At 36.0% G+C, this 16,086-nt stretch overlaps 1 protein-coding gene across 1 annotated transcript in view; it reads right to left on the bottom strand.

Moving 5' to 3' along the window:
• TAF15 (TATA-box binding protein associated factor 15) overlaps positions 1-16,086 on the bottom strand; it is a 36,191-nt gene that overhangs the window by 6,661 nt on the left and 13,444 nt on the right. Inside the window, exons 6-11 of the mRNA XM_070395011.1 lie at positions 14,374-14,567; positions 12,828-12,948; positions 5,115-5,149; positions 4,485-4,517; positions 3,098-3,207; positions 1,209-1,338 (exon numbers count right to left, since the gene is read on the bottom strand). Of these exons, the coding sequence (XP_070251112.1) occupies positions 1,209-1,338; positions 3,098-3,207; positions 4,485-4,517; positions 5,115-5,149; positions 12,828-12,948; positions 14,374-14,567 (623 nt within the window). The remainder of the gene's footprint in view (positions 1-1,208; positions 1,339-3,097; positions 3,208-4,484; positions 4,518-5,114; positions 5,150-12,827; positions 12,949-14,373; positions 14,568-16,086) is intronic.

Here is a 16,086-nt window from a genome sequence, read left to right on the forward strand (position 1 = left end):
CATGAGACAAAATTACATGTGTAATATAATGATAAACTATTTTTAAAATACATTTTTTAAAAAAATATATTTTTATTGATTTTTTACAGAGAGGAAGGGAGAGAGATAGAGAGTTAGAAACATCGATCAGCTGCCTCCTGCACATCTCCTACTGGGGATGTGCCCGCAACCCAGGTATATGCCCTTGACCGGAATCGAACCCGGGACCTTTCAGTCCGCAGGCCGACGCTCTATCCACCGAGCCAAACCGGTTTCGGCTTAAAATACATTTTAAAAAACTGGAAAGTTAGTAAGAAATACTATTAGCAGTTATCAGAACTATGGTTGCTTTCTTCTATTTTCCATAGTTTATTTTCAGTGGGAAAAAGTCTTATTATTCCTTCTAAGTATGCATTAATTAACCTTGTATTTGAAAGAAAATTAATCTAAATTTTAAAGGAATATAAGGTCAACCAGGCCAACCCTCTACATCTAAAACAGGGTGGCCTCAAAGCTTAAGGCATGATATAAGGAAATATATCATAGATATATTTCTAGAATACAGAATCTAGACAAAAACAAGGAGAAAGCTCATCTCATTTCTAAGGATATATAAAATATCTGGCCTGTATTCTTAATAAATAATATTAGCTATAAAAGTAAACAGAAAGCCCTGGCCGGTTTGGCTCAGTGGATAGAGCATCGGTCTGTCGATTGAAGCGTCCCAGGTTCGATTCTGGTCAATGGCATATGCCCAGGTTGCAGGCTTGATTCCCAGTAGGGAGCGTGCAGGAGGCAGCCGATCAATGATTCACTCGTCATTGATGTGTCTATCTCTCTCTCCCTCTCCCTTCCTCTCTGAAATCAGTAAAAATATATTAAAAGCCCTAACTGGTTTGGCTCAGTGGATGGAGCGTCGGCCTGTGGACTAAAGGGTCCCAGGTTCGATTCTGGTCAAGGGCATGTACCTTGGTTGCGGGCACATCCCCAGTAGGGGGTGTGCAGGAGGCAGCTGATCGATGTTTCTCATTGATGGTTCTAATTCTCTATCCCCCCTCTCCCTTTCTCTCTGTAAAAAATCAATAAAATGTATTTTTAGAAAAAATATATATATATTAAAAAAAAAAGTAAACAGGAAAGTAACCACTATCTACCAGAAAATATTTTTACTTCAACACTAGGAAACATTTATCCAAACAGCATGTTGAAATTATATGAATGAGGTATACCATCAAACCAGTCAATGGCTGCCTTAGCTGAAGGAGGGTCATCAAATGACACTGTCGCCTCCCCTTTTGGCTTCCCTGTGTCCTTGTCTGTATACAGATTTATCATTGGTTTTCCAGTCTTCTTATTGGTCTGAGGAACAAACAAGTTGGTGTTAGTATTTTAAGAAAAAGTGATCAGGAACCATATAATTTATTATTTTTAAGGAATTCATACACCTCACTCTTTAGATTCAGATATAAGACTAAAGCTCACAAAATACTATGTATCTTTTATAAAAATGAAGTTATCTCTAGTTGTAAAAAAGATAATACTCTAACACACATTAAGTGAAAACCAAACTAAAAATAATACATAGTATTGTTTTATCTATGTACAATTTCTTTAACCCCCCACCCCCAAAAAAGTAATTATTGCTTCATGTAAATGTATACCTTGTAAAACGAATTAGAAAGACCAGGAATAATGTTCACTAAGCAAATCAATACATTACCACTAAGATTATAAACCAGATTTTGCTAGGATGGGAGTGGAAGACAAAGGAGAATTTTCACTTAACCAGAATTGTGAATTTTTTACATATTTCATGTGTAATTAATTCCTTCAGAAGTTTTAACTTCTGAAGAGGGAAAAATAATAAGTTATCCCACAGACAGCAAAACTAGACAACTAAATTACCAACTGATTTCAAGCAAATGCTACAATTTACTAACACTGCTCTAACAGATGCTTTCTAGCTGAGAGATGAAAATATGTGCATGAAACAAATAGCATACAACTGAAGTAAACAATAAACAATAAAGTTATAAAATAAAGCATTATATATTGGGCTACTATATATCACAGACATGAAATATCAAAGTAACAACTTGAGTTTATAACAACTTGAGTTTGCATTTATTTGTATTTCAGCATCTATAAAATGTTCTCACAATCTCATTTGGTTCTCACATTTTTAGGTGCTAGTCAGACTTTCTATCTTTTTAGTTTACTTTTTTAAAATATGCTTTTATTGATTTTAGAGAGAAAGGGAGGGAGAAGGATAGAGAGATAGGAACAATGATGAGAGAGGAACATCATCAATCTGCTGCCTCCTGAATGCCCCCTATTGGGATCAAGCCCACAACCTGGGCATGTGCTCTGACAGGGAATCACACCAGTGATCTCTTGATGGGTGGGTCGATGCTCACCACTCAGGCACACCTTCTGGACCAGAGACTATTTTTTTTTAATATATATTTTACTGATTTTTTTACAGAGAGGAAGGGAGAGAGATAGAGAGTTAGAAACATCGATGAGAGAGAAACATCGATCAGCCGCCTCCTGCACACCCCCTACTGGGGATGTGCCCGCAACCAACGTACATGCCCTTGACCGGAATCGAACCTGGGACCTTTCAGTCCGCAGGCTGACGCTCTATCCACTGAGCCAAACCAGTTACGGCCAGAGACTATTTTTAGAGCCCTATTATTAAAAGCTAAAGCTGTGAAAGGTTGTGGAAAGGTAAACACAAGCAAGAAATAAAATCTTCATGTATTTAGCAAATGCCTACAGACAATGGTGAGCACGTACATCAATGAATTTTAAGAGACAAGGCTAGCCCTGGCCCTGGGTGGGTAGCTCAATTGGTTAGAGCGTCGTCCGATACACCAAGGTTTCAGGTTCAATCGCTAGTTGGAGCACATACAAGAATCAACCAGTATTATCATAAATAAATGGAACAACAAAGCGATGTTTCTCTTCCTCTCTTTCTAAAATCATTAAATAAAAATTTTATTAAAAAAAGAGCCAAGCCTTACCAGAGTATAGGCTTATTATGTAATCTATGTATCTTAACCAGAATATGTTAATGACTGTGAGATTTTTAACATAAGCCATACTTCTCACTCACCTTGATAATTCCTATCTGTTTAAAGAACTCCCCCACTTGATCTGTAGACACACCCTCCCCAAGTCCTTGCACAAAGATTGTGTTGTTATCTGAATTATCAGATTCTGAATCTAAGAGGAAAAAAAAAATCTTATGTAAAACATGCAAAGTGGTCACAATCATTATTTGGCCAAATCTTACAACTAAACTTAAGGTAAAGTGGATCAAGTCCACACTATGTAAAATACATAACACCAATTAAGAGAGATCTTACAAATCTGATTCTTTAGGTTCGGATACAGGACTAAAGCTCATGAAGAGATGAAGAAAATTTATATATTTGCACTCCTTTCTTTGAAGAGCTTTACTTCGTTATGGCTAATCAATACTTTTAAGGATCTCTAGTAGAAAAGTCCCCCAAATCTAGCACTTTGGACTTCCAAGCAAGCTAGGCAGAATTGGTGGTTTCCCCATCCACTGCAAAAAGCTTTGAATATACCAGAGGGTAGGGGCACCTGGACACACACCTTACCTTACACGCACACTTTTGGATTAGTACAACAAAGTAAGAAAGATGTAAAAAATTCAGTCCATCAAGGGATAATTCAGAAATTGCAATCCATATAGAATACTTTGGCATCTTAATAAAAACAAAAGTTCTGATTTCAATATATATTAAAATTTTTTGTCTCAAAGATTTTAAATCTCTAAATCATAACTTTCAGCCCTGGCCAGGTAGCTCAGTTGGTTAGAGCATCATCCCAATATGCCAGGGTATAGGTTTAATCCCTGGTCGGGGCACATACAGAAACAACAAATGAATGCATAAATAAGTGGAACAACAAATCAATGTTTCTCTCTCTCTCTCTAAAAATCAATCAATAAATATAATTTAAATCATAACTTTCAAAAGGCTCCATGTAGCCTTGAATTTCATTTAAAAATAAAAAGCCACATGAAATTAGTGACTCGTGCCCAGAGTAAGACAATTCCCTCATGTATGAATTCAGGTTTCTTAGGCCCACTAAGGAGACTACCAATCCAATGTTATAGTTTCATAAGCAAAGCTTTTCTACTTCTAATGATACCAATTCTCTCAAATCTGATTTGTAGTGATTAAAAAAAGAATGGGGGAACATTTAGCAGTACAAAATCAAATATTTTTTCACAAAAGAAAAAGCAAAACATGGGAAAGCATAAACATAATTTTTTGAAGCAAACTTTCCAATCAATCTTCCTAAATTTTTCTTTCTGGTATGTCTTTAGAAGTAAAGCTCCCCAGTTCTGGCAGCACTATCAAATTAAATCTTTCTCCTGCACTAAGTCCTCCAAACACACCTTTCCCTTGAATAAAGTGGAAAATTAACATTCTTTTAAAGGCAAAGTTATAAACTACCATAAACCTTACCAGCATCTGGCCTGGGTCCATAATCCCTGTGACCTAAGAAAAAGAAGAGAAAAAGAAAAGAAAAGCTATTTAAGACAACTCATTAGAAACTATTATAAAACAGAAATAATAAGAAAAGTAAATACTTCCAAAATCCTTGAAACAGGTCAACCATCACAGATTTACAAAGTAAATATATAAGTTTTATTAAAAGTTTAAGAAATCAAGATGAATGTCAATATGTCCCAAACAATACCTGCAACTTTTGCATTATGCTAATATCACTTTTATTAAGCTCTGGTTGTGAAGGCTGATTAGAAAACCCTAGTAATTTAAAAACACCATGTCAGCTACCTTTATTTAAAAAATGTAAGTTCAAAATCCAGTGAAGGTCTTATTCATTGGTCACCACAGACTCTTTCATGCAAATTCACTGTGTAGAAATCCATTGGACTGAGATCAACTTTGGCTTTTTAATGTTTTCTTTGATATATATACATGTATATAGAGAGAATCTATTTTTTTAAAGCACACAACACACACCAGCCTCAACCGAGTAAGAAAGGGCTTAGACTGCATCTGTGAGATATTGGTGGCTTTTAGATTTATATAGCATTTCCACTGAAACATTTTGGGATACTCAGCACTTACCACCAAAATTTTTGAAGCCACCGCGGTCACCACCACTGCAGAGGAAAAATTGAAGAAATGATTTCTTCCTTAAGTCTCTAATGTGCTGAGCCCTGGGCTCAATCTACACTTAACTGTCACAAGTAGAGCACCTAGGAAAACAGTAGCACCTCTAACTTTCCAGTAAATTCCACTTCATAAACTTCAAAATGTTGTTTTTACCTAAGTGTTTTCCCAATGATCTATTTCCACAAGCGTGTCTTTTCAAGTGTATTACAGAACATATCTATAAAATACTTATTTAAAGTCTTCCCAACCCCAAGCCAAAGGGATACTATTCAAATCATAACTTAAAGCTGGAGACACAGCATGAAGAATGCCAGAGAAACAATCTTTCCAAGGAGATACAAAATAGAAGAACAACATAAAGCAAGGTTAAGATTTTGACAGAATAGGAGAGATAAAAACTTTAGTATAGTATATTTTATTGTGATGCAAAATAGTAGGTTTTATGAGATGAAGAAAAAGGGGGAGGTAGTAATATTCTGAAAACTATGGATGGTGTCAGATGAATATGAGATTTATCAGAATAATCGTTTAGTAAGTGATATAATGTCTAATCACTGAGTTATACACCTGAAATTAATACTGTATATCAAGTTAATTGAAAAATAAAAAATGATTTAAGAAATAAGTGAGGTACAAATATACATGAAAGTAAGCCTGAATGAAAGCAGTCTTAACATTGCAAATCATTCTAAAAGGTGATAAAATGAGCACTAAAAAAGGCTTAACTTAAAATTGCCCACTTACTCCATACCCACTATAATGTACTAGGATCTCTTCACATCAGAGCTACTGAGGTTCATGTTGTTAAATGTTCTGTACAATATTTGGTAGACTGTATCAGACAGAATGCAATACACTCTAATACTGCAACTTCCCACAAGAAAAGGACTTATTTGGCAAATTTCCACTGTCAGATAAGTCAATGGTCCTTGTGTGCACAGCTTTATGTAAGAATCTAAGATCTATCTTATCAAGAAACCCTAAACACCCATACACTGAAAGCTTGTTTCTCTTGACTGAATTAAGTAATCCTCTAAGATTCAAGTACTGAAATGGAAATTAAAACAAAGTTTTCAGATGGTGATACCTAACTTCTACTACTACTACTAATCTTCCACTGTAACCCAAGAAACTAATCCAATATACTAATGTCTCTTCACTGCTAAAAAAGCCTCTCTGGGGATAACCATGCCCTCTAGATGGCTTTTCTATGCCATCCAGAGAAAAACCACTGTGACTAAATTATGAGAAAGGAATTCTTCCTTTATCATTAATCTATTCTAACTTGATATAAAAAATTACCTCATGCAATCAGCTTAGATACATACATATTAATATGCTATTTATTCTATATGATTTTCAGGAAGCCTAAAAGGAAAATAAGGCTATTTCAAGGCTATGTAGAAATATGAAGCTTAGGTCCTTCATATACAGAGTTTCCTATTGAGTCTTCAAGACCTCTCTTTCAGAACAGTACCTAAGCCCTCACTACACTTCTAAATAACCTGTATATCACTGCTTAACTTTTTTTTTTAATTGCCTGGTCAGAGTGGCTCAATTGATTGAGCGTAGTCCCTTGCACTTGAAGGTGCCGGCTCGATTCCCAGTCAGGAGGCGATCGATTGCCTCCTATACACACTGAGGACTGAGCCCACACACAACCTGGGCATGTGCCCTGACTGGGAATTAAACTGGTGACCATTCAGTGAACGGGAAGGCACTCAACCAACTGAGCCATACGAGTCAGGGCCACTGCTTAACACTTTAAGAAAGGGAAGCCAAAAGAGTTTTAAACTGCTAAAAATCTTATTAGAAACCAAAATATCTCAGGTTTCTTCAAAGATGATCATTAGCATTCCAAAAAATGAAGAGAAAAGAACCAATGAAAATGTTTATTTTAGTTCATATTCCTATGTGAGGGAGTTAAAGTTCCAGGATAAAGTAGATTTTTTTTAAATAGGCAATTTTCACAAGTAAATACTGAAAGAAATACCCTTAATTATTTTGCTGTCATCTTAACTGAGTACCAAATTATTTATGTGGCTAAAAGATAACATGTAATTTCATACATCAGCTAATTCCTACAATTTATATTATGGCCAGCAATATAACTTTCAACAACTTTTTAAAAGGACATACCACTGCAAAATAAAAGGGATATAAAACAAATGACATTTGAATAGGTTTACAATTTCCTATTCCCTCATATAGTGAGTGGCATTTTAATGTAAGTCATCTTCACTGAGCATTTCCTTAGAAAATATAGCAGCTGAAGATTTCAACATAATATCCATAAATACGGAAACAATTAGCGCATTTGCAAAAGTACTAGTCTTCAAACTAAGATTCAGGGTACAGTCTTTTTTTTTTTTTAATGTTTTTATTGATTTTAGAGAGAAAAAGGGGGAGGGAAAGAGATAGAAACATCAATAATGGGAGAGAAACATCAATCAGCTGCCTCCTGCACACTCCCTACTGGGATCAAACCGGGACATGTGCCCTAACAGGGCATCAAACCTGCTACCTCTTACTGCATGGGACGACACTCAACCAACTGAGCCACACTGGCCAGGGGATAGTCTTAACTATCACTAATCAATCTTGAAAATTTGGACAACACTAATTTTCCCTCAGCTTCAGAATCTTCCTTTACAAATAAGGGTCTCTATCCTTGCTACTCAAAGGGCCATCCATAGAACAACAGCATAAACTGAGCCTGCCTAAGTCTCAGAAGAGCATATCTTGGGCCTCACCCTAGACCTAATGATCAGAATCTGCATTTTAATAAGACCCCCAATAAATTAGTATATATATTAAAGTTTGAGAAACACTGGTCTAGATAATCTAAAAAAGTTTTCCTCCAACTTCAAATGTTTCAATGATTTTTCTCTTATTCGAAAATTCCATATTTGCTAGTTATATTATAATCTCTTATAAGAAATTTCTTATATTAAATACAGTAAATAAACCTCAAGCAGTACTCACTATTAAATATTTAACAGAAGATCGGCTTATGGTTAAGAATCTTTCTTTCAAACCTGCAGTAAAGTTACAAGTCCCTTTTCCATATAAGTTAAGGCCTCGCCAGCAAACTAAGACATGAACATATGTAAACAGCTATGAATCAAGACTTTGCCACAACAAATTTGTTTTCCTCCCTGAAAAGGAAGCAAATTTTGCACATAAAAAATTCCTAAAGAGCCCTAACTGGTTTGGCTCAGTGGATAGAGCCTCGGCCTGCAGACTGAAGGGTCCCAGGTTCGATTCCGGTCAAGGGCATGTACCTTGTTGCGGGCACATCCCCAGTAGGGGGCGTGCAGGAGGCAGCTGATCGATGTTTCTCTCTCATTGATGTTTCTAACTCTCTATCCCTCACCCTTCCTCTCTGTTAAAAATCAATAAAATATATATATTTAAAAAAAATTCCTAAAGAAAGAACATTTTAAGGTGAAGCAGTAGAGGTATTTATACTCAAAGTTACAGCTGAATGCCCCCTGCATGAGGAAACCAACTGAATACTTTTTTTTTTTAATATATTTGTATTGATCTCATAGAGGAAGGGAGAGGGAGAGAGATAAAAACATCAATGACAATGGGAATGAGCCTGCAACCCAGGCATGTGCCCTGACCTCAGGATTCATAGGTCGATGCTCAACCACTGAGCCAAGACAACCAGGCCAACTGAATACACTTGACTCAAATGCAGGAATTGTTGTCCCAAGTTTAAATCACAATGAGCAGCCTACCCTAGGGTAGAGCTTAGAAAAGACAGATTTAATTTTAGGTACTCATCAAGAAAAAAGTTCTTTGACAGAATCTTTATTCCCAATCTTTAATTTAAAAATATCTGAATATATCTATTCAAGGGCCAAAACAGCCAAGAGTAAAAGAACAATGCAGGAATCTTTATTCCCAGAAAATTCAGTATCAAGAGAGAAAAAGGGATTTGGCTAAGACTGGAAAAAGATTAATTTAAAAACAAACAAACTATATTGTGCTTGAGTTTTCATACTAGTAAAGCCAAAATATAATATCTGAGCTACAAAGAACTCAAACATTAATTCCAAATATAAATGACTCAATGGATGTAAATAGCATTCTCAACAGTAGCCATATTTGTTTCATCTCCTCCCATGTCTTATATGTGTGTTTAAAAAAGCTTTCTAGCCCTAACCGTTTGGCTCAGTGGATAGAGCGTCGGCCTTCGGACTCAAGGATCCTGGGTTCGATTCCGGTCAGGGCATGTACCTTGGTTGTGGGCACATCCCCAGTGGGGAGTGTGCAGGAGGCAGTTGATCGATGTTTCTCTCTCATCGATGTTTCTAACTCTCTATCCCTCTCCCTTCCTCTCTGTAAAAAAATCAATAAAATATATTTTTTTTAAAAAGCTTTCTAGATTCAGCATTTATCAAGAATCTATATTGTAGAGTTGTACTGTCCAATACATAATTCCCTAGTCATACGTAACTGTTGACCATTTGAAACGTGGCATAGTCTAAATTGAAAGGTAGTCTAAATGTAAAAAACAAAATGGATTTCAAAGTCTTAGTATGCAAAAAAGAATATACACTATTTTTTATACTGATTAAATATTTTGGATACATTAAATAAAACTTATTATTAATTTCACCTTTTTTTGACTGCTAGGAAATTTAAAATTACATATGTGGCTTACATTTGTGACACACATTATATTTCTATTGAGCAACATTGTTCTAGACAATCACCAGAACATATGCACATTTTTAAGAGATCACCACAAACTTTTGTAAGAAGACACTGAAAATTCAAAACAACTTATTTTAGGCCTCAGATATTAAAGCCTGAAATGGTTATTTTAACTTGATGACATACTAATGAAAAACTGTTATCTATAAAGTTCTGGCATTTTTGTAATGCATTCATCACAACCCTGAAGTTAAAAACAGAGAATTTATGGCCTTAAACTTCGAATCCACTAAGATGTCAGTGATCAATTTTAGATGACAATTAGAAATTCAATCCTTTTTGCTGCAAACTGCTTTTTCAAAGCAAAATACTGTTTCCTATAATCTCTATAACTTTCACAATTTCTCTTGCATATATGGGAAACTGACAGTTTCCTTTTTGTCTGAATTCTTCCTCCAGTCAAGCAATCATACAACCTGAGTCTACGAGCGTCCCATCCTTTACCACATCCCACTCTCACCCAGTTCTTCAAATATAAACCCAACTAATGCAAGATATCCTTCACACAGCCCCAAAAGGATCATATTTTCAACTTTGATATTTTTAAGTAAGATGAATAGAAACACAAATGCAAGCATTAATGAAGACTAACAACAAATGTTTAGGTATTTTGGTACTTACATGTAAAACCACGTGTAAAAAAAATCCTAAAACTGAGCATTTTTATTTGATTTCAAAATACTCCTACAAATGAGCTTTGTTTTTAGCACATCTTTGAGCAAGATACTGTGACACAATGAAAGTATATGAACTTCAAATTTCAGTTTCCCATAAATGAAGTTTTACTGGAACACAATCATGTTTATTCATTTATATACTGTCTAAGGCTGCTTTGATGCTATAAGGGCAGAGTTGAATAGCTGCAAGAGAAACCGTATGGCCTGCAAAATCTAAATTATTATGTGGCCTTTCACATAAAAAGTTTGCCAACCCAATACAGAGAATAATTATCACATTCCATATGGGTTTCTATTTATTGGCTGAAGGGTTGCCTCGAGTAGATAGATATTGGGCAAGATCCCTCCCCCATTCCTACCCTGACATGAACCAGATTGGCATTTTGACCTAATAAATATATAGTAGGCTCCTGCATAAGATTTCATTTAAAGAGGTTCTAAGACTAAATAAAAAGATATGAAAATCAAGAACATAATATCTGATTCAGCATATGGACTAAAACTTATACTGAAATACGTTGCCAAATAGGTTATAAAGTGTTTTAAAACGGGCTTCTGGGTTGGTTATGGTATGGATCTTCACTCCTTTATCAGGAGAATCATTCAAGGTCCTTTCAGCTCTGATTCTTAAATGAGTCCAAGATGAAATTATATAAAGACTTTTCTTCTAGCCAAAACCGGTTTGGCTCAGTGGATAGAGCGTCAGCCTGCGGACTGAAAGGTCCCAGGTTCAATTCCGGTCAAGGGCATGTACCTGGGTTGCGGGCACATCGCCAGTAGGGGGTGCGCAGGAGGCAGCTGATCGATGTTTCTCTCTCATCGATGTTTCTAACTATCTCTCTCCCTTCCTCTCTGTAAAAAATTAATAAAATATATTTTTTAAAAAAAAAGACTTTTCTTCTATCATTCAGACATAATTATAGCTTCCTTATGAAGAAAATTAAACCTGTGATGTACTATAAAATATACATTCCAAGGCAGGCAATTATCCAAAACATATTAATTGGAAAATATGCCTGTTGATTATCTTGTTTGGAATTCTGTTTTAATTCTGTTGTAGGAGGGAGGCTATTAGGTAGGCACCTGTGTCACTTTACATTGTTCATTTATATACAAATGATGGCTGACTGCTCTCTTTGACAATGAAGAGGCATACAATATACTTGTTTTACCTTAGTAATTTGATCTTGGCTATCAATAAAAAGGCTTTTAATGTTCAAGTCTTATAAAAAGTTTATCAATTATGTTTAGATTCTTATTTTGTCAGTGAGATCAAATTCCTGGCTCACTTGAAGAAGTAACAATGCTATGCATAACTGGCTGTGTTTCTCAGGTCACTGCAGGGCAGACAACCGGCTCAGTCCCACAAGGACAAGAGTAAACTAGTAATGATACATTATTATTGTCGGTTAACAAGCCACTGACAATTTCAATTCCCAAGGAATATAAATTATCTTTTAAGCCTGTGTATTTTACACACAAATTTATAACCTACACACCTCATCTGAGGACAATAAACGACAACTACTTTTTCATTATTGTTTTTTATGGTCAAAGTGCTAAATTTACAGATAACTTAAATGCAATTTTAAAACCAGCTTTCATAACATATGCCATAGTAAATATCAAGCTTGATAATACTGGCAATGGAGACAGAAAAGCTGATTTACAAAGTCATTCCTTTTCCACAGTTTTAATCTAGACAAAATACACAATGGTATATGATTTTGCACTTATTATTTCAATATTTATTTACTAAAGAAGAGGAACAAAATGGTTTGATTACATTAAATCTCTCCTTACCAACCTCATTTTTATAATCTGCTATTGCCTCCTAATATTTTCCCTTCCCAAGGGGATTCAAGATTAAGGAAAAGCCCCTCTGCCCTCCAATCTACAATTAACTTACCTTTTATTTTTTTTACAAACAAAATGCTTGGATTTCTCAGAGCCATCTTTTAACATTTAAGTTCTAAAGCTCTGGCAGGAAAAATATAGTTAGGTCTCCATAGTTGGGGACTTTCATCCACTGGTGTTTAATATACACCATATAAACTAACTGCTAACATAAACCTAAGCTAATTTATGCAACATCTTAAGACTGAAAATAAATTTTGAATTTTTGCCCTCTTCTCTACAACATAACCTCCTTAAAGCCTCTTAATTACATTAGATGTTGGAATTAAACCAGCTAAGTAACAACCAAAATTAAAATTAAGAAAGAGAAAAGAAATGTAGACATTTATACCTGAAAACTTACCTTGATCCTGTCATAGGACCTCTTCCATCCTTGTCATATCCCCCACGCCCTCTACCTCCTCCCTGTGACCCGCCATATCCTCTATTATCTTCTCCATACCTACTCACATCACGACGGTCATCTATAAAAAAGAAAATATGTACATAAATCAATAACTATTCTGATTTCTGACACAGACTTCCCACAACAATCTTAAATGGCTCTTTGGCCACACTATATGTCCTTTGGAAAATGGCATATGTGCACAGAACTCAAATGCAAGTGATCATAAAACCACTTGGAATTAAATGTGTTCAGGAATTATATTTGTGTCAAACAGTTAAAGTCAGACAGTAAAATGGTGATGGTGATGTAGAAGAGTTTGAGTTAAAGTACAACATTAGGTACAAAACCCTAATAAATTAGATGAAAAGCATAACCCAAATCTTTCTTCACCTCAAAAATACTTAAATGCAAATTAAGCATGGACAAGAAATAACTGGATTTTCAAATGAGGGATATTCAGTGCACACATTCACTGAAAAAGATATTAAATGCATATGTTCACTGAAAAAGATATACAGTGTGCCCAGCCAGTGTGGCTCAGTGATTGAGCGTCAACCCATGCACCAAGAGGTTGCTGGTTCGATTCCCAGTCAGGGCACATGTCCAGGTTGCGGGCTGGATCCTGTGTGTACATAGCATGCAGAAGGCAGCCAATGGATGTTTCTCTCACATCCATGTTTCTATCTCTCTCTCCCTATCCCTTCCTCTCTCTCTAAAAATCAATTTAAAAAATATTTTAAAAGTTTAACTCTCCACGTATAAATTAAAACTGAACTTTTGCCTTTTCTTGGCAAGGACAGATTCCTAGCTATCAGTTGTATATATAATGTGCTATCAGAAAACAAGAAGAAGGAATGACTGGTCCTTTTAATATGAGGTCAGAGAAAGCTAATATAGAATCATTAATTTCCCCAAATCAAGTATACTACCACTACCAAAAGAACTGATAGCAGCAGCATTTGTCAAATGATCAAGGTTGTCTGAGACAAAAAGGAAATTAATGTATCAGCAATCCAAAAGTCATGTGACCATTTGGGAATCTCCAAGAAGCTCAGAAATAGGAATCTAAAGTAATTTTGATAGCCATGAGAGAGAACATATGGTCACAGTCACTCCAAATTTTTACAGTTGAAATCCTATTTGGGTTTTGTGGGTGTTGTTTTTTTTTTAAATCCTCACCTGAGGACATGCTTACTGATGAGAGAGAAAGGGAGAGAGAGAGAGAGAGAGAGAGAGAGAGAGAGAGAGAGAGATTGAGATATCAACATGATAGAGAAACATCGATTAGTTGCCTTCCATACGAAACCCAACTGGGGAATGAATCTACAACCCAGGTATGTGCCCTGACCCGGAATTGAACCCAACAACCATTTGGTGTATGGGACGATGCTCCAACCAACTGAGCCAGACTGGCTAGGGCTCCTATTTGGGTCTTTTAATCCAAAACTCAGTACGTAATTCTGTAAGTAAAGAAAAAAAATAAGAGGTTAGTATATCTTACCTTGTGTGTGGTGGCTGTAATTTTCCCTTTGTGAATGGTAGGACTGCTGGTTTTGATTATAGGAATCATGTTGCTGGTCATAATTTGACTGCTCATCATATGAGCCTTGATGATGATCATAGCCTGACTGCTGGCCATACGAATCTTGTTGACCATAGTTTGACTGGTCATATGAAGGCGCTCTTCCACTTTGGCTAAACAGAAATCAAGAACTTGAGAGTTTTTATAGACGGATTATGCTTACTGTAGCAAGTCGACTGAGACTGACATAAAAGGCCTGACTAGCTAGACCTGACCCATATTTACTACTTTTTTGTGATGGAAATCATTTAGTTCTTTTATCTATAAAATCTCCTTTATCACCAATAGAAAGACCTTCAAACAACAATTTAACTATCCTTGAAGAGGTGCCACATTATGAGAAAAACCATATGTACCTTTGAAAATAGTGAAGCAAAAAACAATGATTTTTACATCTCCTTAAATTAAAAAATTAAAGGTGCCACAAAGTACAGTAATGTCAATTCTTTAACACAGATGCCACAAGTACTGAGTCCTTTTAATAATTACACTGAAAGGCTCTATATCACCTAATTTTAATCTCATAATGGTTTTTTTTTAATGTAAAATATCTTTTTTTTTAATATATTTTATTGATTTTTTACAGAGAGGAAGGGAGAGGAATAGAGTTAGAAACATCGATGAGAGAGAAACATCAATCAGTTGCCTTCTGCACACCCCCCACTGGGGATGTGCCCGCAACCAAGGTACATGCCCTTGACTGGAATCGAACCCAGGACCCCTCAGTCTGCAGGCCGACGCTCTATCCACTGAGCCAAATCAGTTAGGCAATATCTCATAATGTTTTAAGGACTACTTTTTTTAAAAAATTTCAAAGAGGAAAGGAGGGGGGAGAGGGAGAGAGAGAGAGAGAGAGAGAGAGAGAGAGAGAAACATTAATGATAAGAGAGAACACTGATCAGCTGCTTCCTGCACACCTCCTACTCGGGATCAAACCAGCAACCTGGGCATGTGCCCTGATTGGGAATGGAACCGTGACCTCCCGGTTCACAGGTTGACATTCAACCACTGAGCCACACTGGCAGGGCAGGACTACTTTTTATAATTATCTTTAGAACCTACAGTAAATTCTCTTTATTTTATTTTAAAAATGTATATTTACTTAGATGCATTCAGAATGTCAATAAAACAGCTGCAACATTTTTTGCAATTAGAGTGGTGTAGTCAGTAACAGAACAATTATTTCGTATAAGCTGCATCAGACAACTGAAGATGAAAAAACTACCATTTCTATATACGTGCTGGGCACCAACAAGAACCTGCTTTAGCCCTAACCAGTTTGGCTCAGTGGATAGAGCGTCGGCCTGCGGACTCAAGGGTCCCGGGTTTGATTCCGGTCAAGGGCATGTACCTTGGTTGCGGGCACATCTCCAGTAGGGGGTGTGCAGGAGGCAGCTGATCCATGTTTCTCTCTCATCGATGTTTCTAACTCTCTATCCCTCTCCCTTCCTCTCTGTAAAAAAAATCAATAAAATATATTAAAAAAAAAAAAAAAGAACCTGCTTTAAATTGCCATACGAATATACAATTCCCATACTATACCAGGAAAGTTAGTGGCTACTGAAAATATCCGTAGGACAGGGATATCTAAAGACATTTGGTAGTGTGATAACTATACAAAAAGAGACACTG

This window comes from Myotis yumanensis, unplaced genomic scaffold, assembly GCF_028538775.1.
Source record: "Myotis yumanensis isolate MYYU_CA2020_CCGP unplaced genomic scaffold, mMyoYum1.0.hap1 SCAF_16, whole genome shotgun sequence".
NCBI lineage: Eukaryota > Metazoa > Chordata > Mammalia > Chiroptera > Vespertilionidae > Myotis > Myotis yumanensis.